The sequence below is a fragment of the Protopterus annectens genome, chromosome 6.part0 (assembly GCF_019279795.1).
Source record: "Protopterus annectens isolate FY-2018-M chromosome 6.part0, PAN1.0, whole genome shotgun sequence".
Taxonomy (NCBI): Eukaryota; Metazoa; Chordata; order Ceratodontiformes; family Protopteridae; genus Protopterus; species Protopterus annectens.
This window is the reverse complement of record NC_056737.1, coordinates 793,853,167-793,866,509: the sequence shown is the minus strand read 5'-3', so window position 1 is coordinate 793,866,509 and position 13,343 is coordinate 793,853,167. Positions and strand designations below refer to the sequence as shown.

General features: G+C 36.7%; 1 protein-coding gene across 1 annotated transcript in view; it reads right to left on the bottom strand.

Annotated features, from left to right (window-relative positions):
• Positions 1-13,343, bottom strand: part of LRRC9 (leucine rich repeat containing 9) — a 3,097,114-nt gene that overhangs the window by 123,173 nt on the left and 2,960,598 nt on the right. The window contains exon 31 of the mRNA XM_044073581.1: positions 7,575-7,755. Coding sequence (XP_043929516.1) covers positions 7,575-7,755 — 181 coding nt within the window. The remainder of the gene's footprint in view (positions 1-7,574; positions 7,756-13,343) is intronic.

Here is a 13,343-nt window from a genome sequence, read left to right as displayed (position 1 = left end):
ATCCATTCCATACTATCTGTATGGATTTTATAGAGCTGAACAAATGTGAAAATAAGAAGTACTGCCTTGTCATTATAGATGTGTTTTCCAAATGGGTGGAAGCTTTTCCAACTAAAAATCCAGATGCAGCTACTGTTGCAAAAGTCCTCGTTAAAGAAATTATTCTTAGATTTGGCATACCGGAAAAGATATATAGTGACAATGGCACACACTTTGTAAATCAAGCTATACAACAATTGAGCCGTTACTTTGGGATTTCTCTGAAAAACTGTTGTGCATACAACCCCCAATCTGCAGGATTAGTAGAGAGGCACAATGGAGTTTTGAAAAATAAGCTTATGAAATTGATTAGTGAGACACAAAAGAACTGGGTGCACTGTCTACCTCTGGCACTGTTAAGTATGAGAACTGTTCCAAATGTAAAAGGGTCAACTCCTTTTGAAATTCTGTTTGGGAGGGCATATTATACACCTCAGTGGAAACCTCTCATGCCTGCAGACCAGGAGGCTGACAGCTCACTTGCAGAGTATATGAGACGATTTTTGAATAACAAACTTTTGTAGTTAAATTCTGTTTCAGATAAAGAGCAAACCAGACCATCGGAAGCAGCAATAGTCCCAGGCACGTGGGTCTGGGTGAAGGTCGTGAAGAAAAAGAATTGGAGTTCTCCGAAGTGGGAAGGACCGTACCAGGTGCTACTGTCAACACCCACTGCAGTCAAGATCGCAGAGCGAGCGTCCTGGATTCATTTGACACACTGTAAATTGGTTAAGAACTTTGAACTGGACAAAAACCTTGTTACTGTTGTACAACGAGAAGAAAATGACCAGGTATAGAGTAAACAGGGATGCAGAACAACCTCAGAAAATTTGCATGATTATTCTGATAGCTATACTGATAACAATGATCTTTTTGCTGTGGCCTTTCCTTTTCCCAGCCACACGAGTTGAACTGAACAAACGTGATGCATTACTCATAGACTGGTATCCACACTTTAACACTTACCAAGCAATTAAATATGTGTATGCTGAGACTTTTAATGTTTCGAACTGCTGGATTTGCACAGCTATACCAACAGCATACGGGGGATTACTGATGACTGCTGTCCCCCTAGGGGTCAATGAGACCTGGGAAAACTTGATTTTTGATACTACACCTGTGAAATCACAAGACAAAATAGTATTGTACCTACCTGTTACACAAAAAGGGATTGTATATTTTTATAAAAATGACACTATTCAGGTGGGTTGGAGCAATTGCAATGTGACTGTTTCTTATAAATGTTATATTAAGGCAAGTAAGGCAAAAACTATTTGTGATACAAACTATGATGCATATTTTGGAAAGATGCATAGAAGTGTTAGTGAAATACAACATAATCCTGTTCTTTTAAAGCAGCTTTCTATTATTGATAAGAAAATGTTTCATGCAGGGCAAGCTTATATCAATACTAAAGTAGAGAATTGTTATTTTGTTTGTGGGAAAAAAGCATATAAATGGCTACCTGAGAATTGGTCTGGCAGTTGTTTTTTGGGTTACCTGGTTCCGGCCATACGACACACTGCAGCTTTGCTTCAGGGAAAAATTTGAAACGTCAGAGAGGTCAAGTCCAATCAAGAGACCCGAGAATCCAGTGGGACGAATCGAAGCAGGGTGGAAAAACCATAACTCCGTGAAAAACAAAGATAAACTGACACACATGGACTTGAGTGACACCATTATATCGTGGGCAGGCATAGCCTCTGCATATGGCGCAGTGAAATCGATTTGGGAGCTGAGAAAACTGTCTAAACTTCTCGAAGTTATGAGCAATGCAACTTTTTCTGCTTTCGAATTAGTGACTGATGAACTAAATGCTATGAGAACTGTGGTACTTCAAAACCGCATGGCTCTTGACCTCACCCTAGCGGCGAGAGGTGTTACGTGTGCATTAATCAAAGAAGAATGCTGTTCATATATTCCTGACAACCAGCATGAGATAAACGACCATCTTGAGGTGATCCAGCAAGTGTCGACCATGACCAAACCAGGCCCAAACCCTCTGACGGACTTTTTCCAGAATTTGTTTGGGGGGGTGGGGTTCCATCTTAATGAACATCCTGATTGCCATTTGTGTGGGATTACTCCTATTAGGAGCATGCATTTGTTGTGGTATTCTCTGCATGAAAAATTAATCAAAGATTTTATAGACATGTCAGTTTCTGAGACTTTGTATCAAAGTACTGAAATTGAAGAGTTTTTGAAAAGTGAAACACTTTCATAAGTCTAAACTGAATGACTCTCTTAACTGCAAATCCTGAATGGAAGAGGTTAGGACAAGAAGCAAACTGTTTATGCTTTTGAAAATAGAATTAAAAAGTATTAACAGGGGGGAAATGTTAGAAAAATATGTATTAATGTGTGTGCTTAATGCTAATTAGAAGCTAAAAGAGTTAACACATTTTTCATTCTATTTTATATACAGCTTAGTTTTATGTGAGACTAAAAGATGCTTTTGAAACTGCAGTGTGCTTTCTGAAACTTGCAAGATGCCCTCTGACCTAGTAACTGCTGGCACAGCAAAATTCATGTTTATGCCTTTTGGAAATGTACTTGAAAAACTGGTGATTATCTGCTAGGTCAGGAAGCAATGAATGAACAATGCTATATTCTATAATGTTATGATTTTGAACAATTAGCTCTGTTCGTGGTATGAGAACATGCACAGCTGCAGAAGGAAGAGATAAAGATGGACAAAGAACTGTTGAAGAAATGAACTGCAATCTATACTTGCTTTGTGCTCAAATTAGCCGTAGTACCTTGAATGGTAACATTGCATATATCTAACCGGTGGTAGCCAAGGCCACGTTGTTTTTCTTAGGAAGTTTCTCACAAAAATTGATAGTACAAGCAGAAAAGCATGAAAACAACTGCTATGTAATGATGATGTTAAAACCTGGGATCTGCTACGTCAGCTTGGTAGGCAATGTCTTATTAGAAAATGTATAAAAATGCTGGTATTTTCTGATTCTAGTTAGACAAACTCTGTATTAGCACGTTTTTGTCTCCTTGCTGCAAGATTAAAGTGCCTTAACCTGAACCTACCGTGTATTGATCATTTTTAAAGTATATTTTTCCTTTGACAACATGAAATAGGGCATATGCTTTACAATTCCCTACAAGTTTAACAAAGTCAGAAAAGTCCAATTTTTCCATTTTTTATTCTTTTGTCTTGTTTCACAAATATAATTAATGCTTTGTAATCCTTCATTTATTTGTCAAAGTCTGAGTTGCTGTTTTTATTCCTGATTATCTCCATCACCCAAATCCAGTCTCTGCTTCATTTCTAACATAATCTTGGTTCTTCTAGTCAATGCTTGTGCTTTTTTCTCTCTCTCAATCATTTTCCATTGAAACACTGGAAAAGGTTTCACTGACAGTCTCTCTGCAGTCTTTATCACCGGAAAAAAAACATGTAGAAACTCTTCCTGTTTCACAGCTCACTTTTTGTTGGACAAACTTTTATATTTCCTCCTTAGCATGTTCTGCATCAAAAAATGATGTTGTCCCTCTGGAAAAGAATATTCTGAAGATAGCTGGATACAGAAGTTTGAATCTCACTTCTGCTTCTTGACATTCCCTGATTAGTGGAATACATTTACTTCTCTTCTGCCTCATGTACAGTGAGCAATCATTTTCTACATACACTCTACTGTCTCCCACTTTTAGTACTTTGTCCGTCTGCCACAGTTTTGTCAGAATCAACTCCTCGTGGTAGGATTGTATATTTACTATTAAAAGTCTAGGTTGCTTTCTCATGGCTATGTGTGGAGCATAAACACAATGTGCCCTTTTAATTAACAATTCCTGTTGTGGAATACCAGCCCAGTTTCTTAATTTGTGCTTTCATAAAATGAATACAATCTGTTCCTTCCAGCTTCTCTGGTACAGCAGAAAGTCTCAGATTTTCCTTACATGCTCTGTCCTCTAATTCTATTTTTTTGAAACATCTCTTCTTGAGCAGTCTCATATTCACATAGCTTTTTCTTCATTTTGACCTCTGATTTTTGCAGTTTTATCACCTCATCCGAATACTCGTTTAAAGCTTCTTCCATTTTTTCTAGCCTTTTGTTTTTTGAGTTGATATATTCCATCAGGGTTTCATTTATTTTAATCAGATCTGAGTACATCTGACTATTTTTTTTCCTTTAGGTTACTATAAGTCATGTCTTGCACCACAGCTGGAGCTTGGAGTGCTTTTTGTTGAACAACTGCAAAATTCTTCCCATTCAGTGTTTTTCCTCACCTTTTATGATTGATTTTCTTTCAGGTTTCCTAAATTTCTTTTTGCTGGCATCCAGGCATTGTACTTACTAGCAAGTTAACTTAAATTTACCCAAAAATATGAGTCTACTGGCTCTGTTTTATTAGTTTCTGTTCACACTGGGACAGCTGAAATTAAGCTGTTAGTCAATGTGCAGTCATCTTGGAAGTCATCATTAAATGCGTTTTTTGAGACTTTATCATTGGTTTGATGGTAACATTCATACTGTGGTCCATGTTTTTGGTACATGTGAAGTTCCTCTAGCAAATGAGACAATTAAAAACCCACCACAGAAAGGAATGGCCTGCTGTCCTCACATCCATTAAAAAGGAACTGCAGCTTTTCCTGGCACTCACTGAGCACAAAAGAGAGAAAAAAACCCTTGATATAATGCCAGTCTATTATACTATAGGACATTGTGCAGGGATTCATGCACATACACACATGTACACCTGTGGACAATCTACAGGATCATCAGTTCACTTACAGCATGTCATTGGGATGCAGGAGTAAACTAAACCAGCCAGCACAGGTCCACATAGACACACGGAGGACACATAAATGATCCGCAGAGAAGACACTACAACGAAGAATGGAATTATAGTGTTTTTTTATTTCTACAAAAAAGGAATTATATATGTTATAGATGTTTAGAAAGAGGAAAAAAATTAAATGAGAGCAACTGCTTAGTATCTGTATAACTTGGGGAGAAAAAAAGTCTGTCTTGTTAGTTTAAAGTTACAGTCTTAAAAAAAAGTCTGTCTTGTTAGTTTAAAGTTACAGTCTTTATTTATTTTATTTTTTATTTTACATTTATTGACCGGGCTAGTCTAGCTGGATATATGTCCATTTTCAGTAGAGGCCCGGGGAGAAAAGCTCCACTAGTTATTACAAGTTTAAACAGAAATAGACAATACAGGTTATAACAGATATTATGATGGCAGCAAACCAAAATAGCTAATAAAATAAAATGTAATAATATATATATTTTTTTCACATGATGTGAATTACAGTAGTCAGACAATATATATGAGAAAAAAAATATATACATAAATGTTATGTAAAGGGAAAGTTATCAAGGATGTAGGAAAAAAATTATGGAAAAAGAAAAAAAGAGAAGAAGAAGAAGAAGCAGAGTTAGTCTGGGTTATTGCAGAAGCATAGCCAGTGTTTCTTGAGATATATTTTCAGTTGCCTTTTAAAAATTGTGAGAGAAGTCTGAGATATGATATCAGAGGGTAGTTTGTTCCATATTTTTCCAACAGAGTTGGAGAAGAGGCAGTCTCCTGCAGAGTTATTGGGTTTAGCAATATTAATCAGTAGTTTGTTTGAAGAGCGTAGATGTTTCAGGTTGTTATATGGTGTAATAAGGCTGGAGAGTATTGGTGTTTTAGTGGGTTGGTTTAGGATCTTGTGAGCTATTGCAAGCTGTTGAAGTTTAAGCTGGTTAGGAAGTTCAAGCCACCCTAGTTGTCTTAGATTCAGGCAGTGATGGGTTCTAAAAGGGAATCCTGTAGCAAATCTAGCAATATTATGGTAAGATGTTGCTAGTTTCTTGAGGTTGCTATTGGAGAGATTACTGTATATGGGGGAAGCATAGAGAAGAGTATAGATTAGGTGAGTTCTGGCTATGGTGGTTCTTGCTTCAGGTGTAAGGAAAGGTTTGATTCTGTATAGGGATCCTATTTTTTTATTCACTAATTTTATTGTATTGTTGATGTGAGAGTCAAAGTTAAGATTGTTGTCTATTGTTATTCCTAATAATTTAGTAGTTGGGTCAGGAGAAATAAGAGTACTGTCAGTGGAAGTGAGAGTGAAGTTTAGTGGGGTTGATTTTCGGGTAGGTGAGAAGAGTAGCAGTTTGGTTTTCTTGGGGTTAAGGAGCAGGCAACGGTGTGAAAACCATTGTTCTAAAGTGTTAAAAGCATTTTGGGTAAGAGACTGGAGTTCAGGTTGTGAGGTAGCTGTACAGATTATAGTAGAATCATCTGCATATTGAATGCAGGTAGTGTTTGGGATAGCTGATTGCAGGTCATTAATAAAGATGGAAAATAGAAGTGGGCCTAAGATAGAGCCTTGTGGCACTCCTAAAGAGATAGGAAGGAGATCAGATAGTGAATTTTTCCAGAGTACTGCTTGCTGACGGTTTTCTAGGTAAGAAGTAAACCAAGTTATGGAAGGAGGATCAAGTGAGAGAAAATTCAGTATGTGAAGAAGAAGTTTGTGATTAACCATGTCGAAAGCTTTAGATAAGTCAATGAAGACTGCAGATGATAGATTATTTTTGTTGCGGTTATAGTTGATGGAGTTTGTGAAAGAGAGTAATGCAGTGGTGGTACTGTGGGAAGGTCTGAATCCATGCTGACAATTAGCGAGTAGGTTGTTGTGGAGAAGGTGGGTAAGTAATTGTTTATGGATACATTTTTCCATGATTTTAACAATAGGTGATAGTAGTGCTATGGGGCGAAAGTTAGAGAAGTCATTGGAGTTCCCCCCTTTGTGTAGTGGGACGATATGAGATATCTTCCAGATAGAAGGGAAAATTCCTTCATTTATAGATCTATTTATCAAAATAGACACGGGATAGGCAATGGCTTTAGCACCTATTTGCAGGAACTCTGCAGGAAGTTTGTCTGCGGAGGGGGTGGTAGGTTTTAATTTTTTGAGTAGTGATAAGATAAAGGAGGTAGAAACTGGTTGTAAGTGAAGGGAGGGAGGTTGATCTGCAATTGGTGAAAGTAGCTTAGAGGTGTCAGGAGATAGGTGACTAGCAAGAGTTTGAATAGTATTAGTGAAGAAAGAATTAAAGGCATTAGCTGTATGTGTGGGAGTCTCTGGGTTAGAGCCTTGAGGGTTGGGTGTGATAGATTGGCCTGGGGATAGAAGATTGTTAATGCTGGTCCAGAATTTTTTAGGTTCCTTGTTGGAGGCTTGTTGTAATTGAAGGTAATTAAACCAAAGTATTACAACATTCTGTCTAATGAAACTCTATTCCTTTCAAATTCTCTTTTCAACGCATACTGTTTTACAACAGAACATCTAGAGAACCAACTTGTAAGAGTTCAACAAATACATTTATATACATCTAAATAAAAAAGGATATGTAACTTGTATATGATACTCACATTTCTACTTAACACGTTTTCTAAAAAATGTGATATTAACCAGTTTGCTGACCATTTCATTATTAAACATGCTGTCACATAACACAGAGCAGACTAAAATGTATCATGACATTATAAGCTGAAATGAATAAAAATAGCATTCTTACATTTACTTGTCTCATTCGCAAGATCTTCACATGTATTTGAAAAAAGGATATCAGATCCTAGGAAGTTCTGCAACCCTCCAGTCAGACTCACATTTGTCACTCTCACTGGGAAAGGTTTTGCCAGAATGGATACTGTTCCAGGAAATCCTCCTTCCACAGGCTGGTTTGTAGTTGAAAAAGCCTAGTGAAAGTATTATTTAAATTGGGTTGGAAATGCATAAGCTTTAGTCAGTGGTATAGGCAAACAAAATTGTCTATCAAAACAACATTCTGAAATAAAACTGCTTGGCATAACTATAGTTACTTGACAACTATTTTCTGTACATCATTAACTGAGAAATAGCCTATTAATGTCAGTCACTTCATAGACTGATACGAGGAGGAATATGAGGGAGGAGTGCAACATAACAAGGTATACTAGAATTCCACTGCCTTGTGAACATTTTTAAAATGCTGCTTTGATAGCTACCAACCCAGTTCTACCTCAGATTTGTTATCTGAAGCTTGCACCTTCACTTTCCTCAGAAGATAAGTTTTAAAATACATAACAGACTTTTGGAGACTCTACTAATGGTCCTACAGGAGGATCCACAAAGCAAGCAACCATAATCTTAGGTTTCAAGGATACTCATCTTAAACCAAACTGACATTGTAAGGTAAACATTACAAAAAAAAAAATGCCAAAATGGCAGATAACTAAAGATGGGTATTACTGAGAAATTTGTAAGCTTGCTGTTCAGTGTCTAAGAAAGACTGGACAGTACTTTTCAAATGACTGAACATATACATATGCATAATAATGCAGACTTGTCTATGTGCTCATACCAGTGCAAGTTACAGCTATGGATCTTACACCAGACTATACAAAATAAGGACTACATTAAAACAAGTATGTGTAATATAACATCAATCCTGATAATTTTGTCTGGGAAGTAATGTTTAGTAAAGGTATACACATTTCCCACACATGCCTTGTGACCAATAGAGTGCAACAGTGATCACTGCTTAGCCTTCTGCTATGTTCATTAGCTATTTCTTGTCTTAACCACCTGGTCTACCTACAATATTTTATGCAGAAGATCTTGCCCTACTCAGATCTCATGCCAATAATGTGACTGTTGATTTTATGACAAACTATTAGCAATCAACAATGTAAAAACAAAAATAATGCTGCTTCATACCTTATTTAAACACTCAGATGCTAATCCAGTCCTCCGCAAACACCCCAAAGAAGTCACAGCCTCTTAAGTGAACCAGTTCTTAAGTATGTCAGACTTGACTCTACTTTATCCTTTACATTCCATATTAACTGAATGACAATCAAAGCTGCCAGTCAACACAAGCTTGTTTATGAGCTCATCAGCCTCCTCATATTGGGGTCCGAATGGAGACATGATAAATCAGCAAGCAAAGGAGAGTAATATTGCTGGAATTGAATTCATCCTCAAGTCTTGGTGAGTACCCTCATGAGGTCGACCCTGTTTTTCACAAAATCTCAACAAAATGACACTGATATATAGACTGTATTTTATACAGCATATATCATGAACAGAAGTTAGTTAAAAAATAAAAAAAAGATAGCTGGGTGCACAAGACCCAAGATAAAAAAGTGCCCAATCCTGGTAGGTGCACTGGTGCCGGGACTGGAAAAAATGACAGTGCATAATCCTCAAAACATGGAAACATTCCCACAATGGGGCTAGGCCATGCCCCAGGGGGGAGGATGCACCCCCCCATTGTAGAAGGAAGTAGTAGTCCACAAGAATCACAAAAACTGATAGGCCAAAAACGAGCCACAAAGACGATAGAGTAGACTACTAAGGATAAGACAGAAATTATGTATTGTTACTATTATGCAAGAAACCCAGAATTTCCAGAAGGAAGATATACAAAAAGATTAAGAGAAAAAATTGAGGAAAGAAAAATACATGCACAAGAAAAACTACCAGAAGCTGCAAATAAAAATGTGCCTTCATTAACACAAACAGATTTATAAAAAACATTATATAGATCAAGACACCTTGGGCCATTTCGAAAAACAAGCAACTGAGGAAGTATGAAAATATAAAGAACAAAATCTATAGTTTTTTGAAAGGTATAAAAGAAAAATATGGACATGGGAAAGAAAGTGAGATTGGATACAGTGCACTACTTATGCAAAGGAGAAAGCCAAATTAATCAATACAAAAAAGCAGCCCCAAAGATATTCAAAGAGAAATACCGGCAAAGTCATTCAGATATGGACAATTTCACAATACAAAAAATAAGATCACGAAGAGGAAAATTGAACAGAAGAAGATTATTAAAGTAGAAGTTAAAAAAAAATAGAAGTTGAAGTTATGGAGTACTTGGGAAGTGAAGGATTTAGTGTAGGAAGTCTAACACAGGTTACATCACAACATCATGGAACAAGTCTCCCAAGTAAGGAGAAACAGTAGGAGCAGGAGACATCTGAAGAAGAAATATGGGCATGGGAGAGAAAGAGAGATTTAATATGGTGCAATATTTCTGCAAAGGAGAAAACCAAACTAATTAATACAAAACAGCATAGTGGTGCAGCAGTAGCAATGTCTCCTCACAGCAAGAGGTTCTCTGGTTTGATTCTTGGCTGGAGTGCCTTCTGTGTGGAGTCTGCATGTCCTCCCTGCATTTGTGTGAGTTTCCTCCTACATTACAAAAACATGCGTCTGGACCATTTCTCCCCGGGCCTCCGCTGAAAATTGGTTTTGTTCCAAGTCAGACTTTCCCATTTAACAAATTAAAAAAATAATAAAAATAAAATAAATAAAAAACAGCAGCACCAAAGATATTTGAACAGAAATACAGGCAAAGGTATCTGGATATGGAAACTTTTACAATATAAAAAATAAGAAAACAAAGAGGAAAAGAGGATTAGGAATGGAGAAGTTAAAGGAACAGAGACTGCGGATATGGATTTTTTGTGAAATGAAGGACTTAGTGTAGAAAGTCTAACTCTGATAACATCACAGCAGGATACAGCAATGAATCCCCAAATTAAGGAGAAACCAGTGGAGCAGGAAACCTCTGATCAGCTGCTATATGAAGACACTTTGGAGCCTTCCATACGAATACAAAAATTCAGCTGGAGTTGCACAGCAAGGGAAGGAACAGGAAACTATGGAAAATCTGATACAGTTAATGTTGTGGAGTGATAGGCCAGTGAGTTCCTATATGAAAGAGCAACAGATGACACAGGATGAAACTGAAGAGAATCTGGTACAGGAAGATGCTCTGGAACTTTCTGTAGAATGCCAGCAGGATATGGAATAGAGATGGACAGACACATTAAGATCAACAAAAGAAATAGACTACAGAAAGTCAATAAAACCCAAAAAGTTGGAAGCTTGACAAAAGAAATGAACACAATAATTAGGACTGTTCATAGAGATTCATGTGATATAACAGAAGTAAATAGGATATATTACCATGCAGTTAAACTGATGACAAATAAAGTCTTACCACAAAAACACAGGGCAGGTAAGGGAAAGGAAGGCGAGAAATCAATTGCCATCATGGAAATATCGAATACAGAAAACTATAATGCAATTAAAGGAGTGTCACTATTAGAAGAGTATATAAGAGGGAATAGATCAACAAAATTACTCAGAAAGATAGACGTGATAAAAGTAATGAGCAGTATCAGAAAAGATGAGGATCTGTTGTGCACCATTGCAAATAATAAATTAAAAAGCACAGGCAGACAAACTTAGCAGACATGCAGATAAATATAAAGGAAAAGTACAAAATAAGCAATTTACTGATGACTCAAAAAAGTTTTATAGAGAATTGGGAAACAACGCAAAAGGAAATTAAACATCACCAAAAAAGAAGAAATGGATACATTTTGGATAAATATATATGAAGATGTTGTGGAATATAACAAAGATGCTAAATGGATAGAAGAAGTAAAAGAAAGAATATGAAGTTCAAACGTACAGGATAAATGGGAGAAGTAACAGCCAGAGAGATTGAAACAAAGTTAAGAAAAGCTCCTAATTGGAAAACCTCAGGCCCAGATGCAGTACCTAACATCTGGCTAAAAGTATTAACATCGTTACATGAAGATTTAGGTATGAGTAAGAATTACTTACATGAACACCCTGAACAGACACCAACCTGGTTACCAACAGGAAAAACAATACTCCTACTTAAGAGTGAACCTGAAAGCTATTCTAAGAACTACAGACCAATAACTTCTCTTCCGACAACATATAAACTATACACTGGAATTGATGCTGACAGAGTTTATAGTCATTTAGAAGAAAGCTCGATCATGGCAATAGAACAAAAGGGCAACAAAAGAAAGTCATACAGAACAAAGGATCATTTATTAAAAGTCATAATGGAGAGCCATAAAAAGGGGAAGAATCTAAGTATGGCATAGACAGACTACAAAAAAGCATTTGACAGTACTCCACATTTATGGATAAAGATTGCTTAATAATGTATAAGATAAACCCTACACTGTTCGATTACATTACAGAGGCCATGAAACAGTGACAAACCATTTTACAGTTAAGCCATGATAAAGGGCAAATTATTATTCCAGGGATAAAAATTCAAAGGACGCTATTCCAGGGTGACTCTGTTACCGTTGCTCTTTTGTCATGTCCTCAACCCATTAAGCTGTCTACTTAACAGATTAGGTCATGGCTACAATTTGGCTCTCAGAAAACAACATTGTAAAGACGTCTCATTCTTCTTTTTGTGGCTGATTTAAAACTGTATAGTTCATCAGATGAGGAACTGAATGCACACCTGCAGTAGTCAACATTTTTTCAGATGATATAAGAAAGTAATTTGGTATTGATGAATGTGTAAAAGCATCCTTTGAATCAGGAAAGCTGCAGCACCAAGAAAACATCAGCCTGGGACAGGAATGTGATATAAAAGAACTTGAGCAAGAGGTAGTGTATAAATATTTGGGAACTGATGAAGGATCAACAATAAAACATGAACAAATGCACATAAAACTTAGTAAGAGATATTTTAGAAGATTCAAATTAATATTGAAAACAGTGCTGATAACTAGGAACTAAGTCCAAACTAGAAATCAGTTTGCTCTTTCTGTCCTAACTTACAGTTTTGCAGTGAATGACTGGCCTCAAAAGGTGCTGGAGTGGTTCAACAGGAAAATAAGGATGGTTCATGCTCATCAAATGATTTATAAAAATTAGTATATACCAAGACTATATATTGCCCATTCTGAAGGAGGTATGGGCCTCCTCAAAATTTATTGCATGTATAGATCTGCAATCGTAGGACTGCATACATATCTGCTGACCTCACAAGACCCAAACATAGTAAAAGTTTTAAAACATGAGAAGTCAAAGAAGACTTCTCTGCTTGGTTTAGCTGAGGAGTCATGCAGGAATGGAATTCAAACCAGAAGTAGATAAAAATCAGGCAGCAAGTGAATGTGCCAAAAAACAAAAGAAAGAATATAAGGTAAAGGATCAGATGAGAAGGCAAGAAATGTGGAAATGCATAAATACAGATGCAAGTACAGAAAACTCTTGGAATAACTTCATGTTGATCATGATCGAATGCAGGAATGGTTAAGAAAGGTGAATTTAAACCAAAAAATGAAAGGTTAATACCGGCAGCCCAAGAGAATGAAGTACGTACACATTGGTTTATAAAGTCCATTGAACATATGAGAGAAACAGACAAATGTAGGCTTTGTAAAACAGAACTGGAAACAGTCATACATCTCGTTGCATGGTGTGAAATACTATTGGCAGGAGG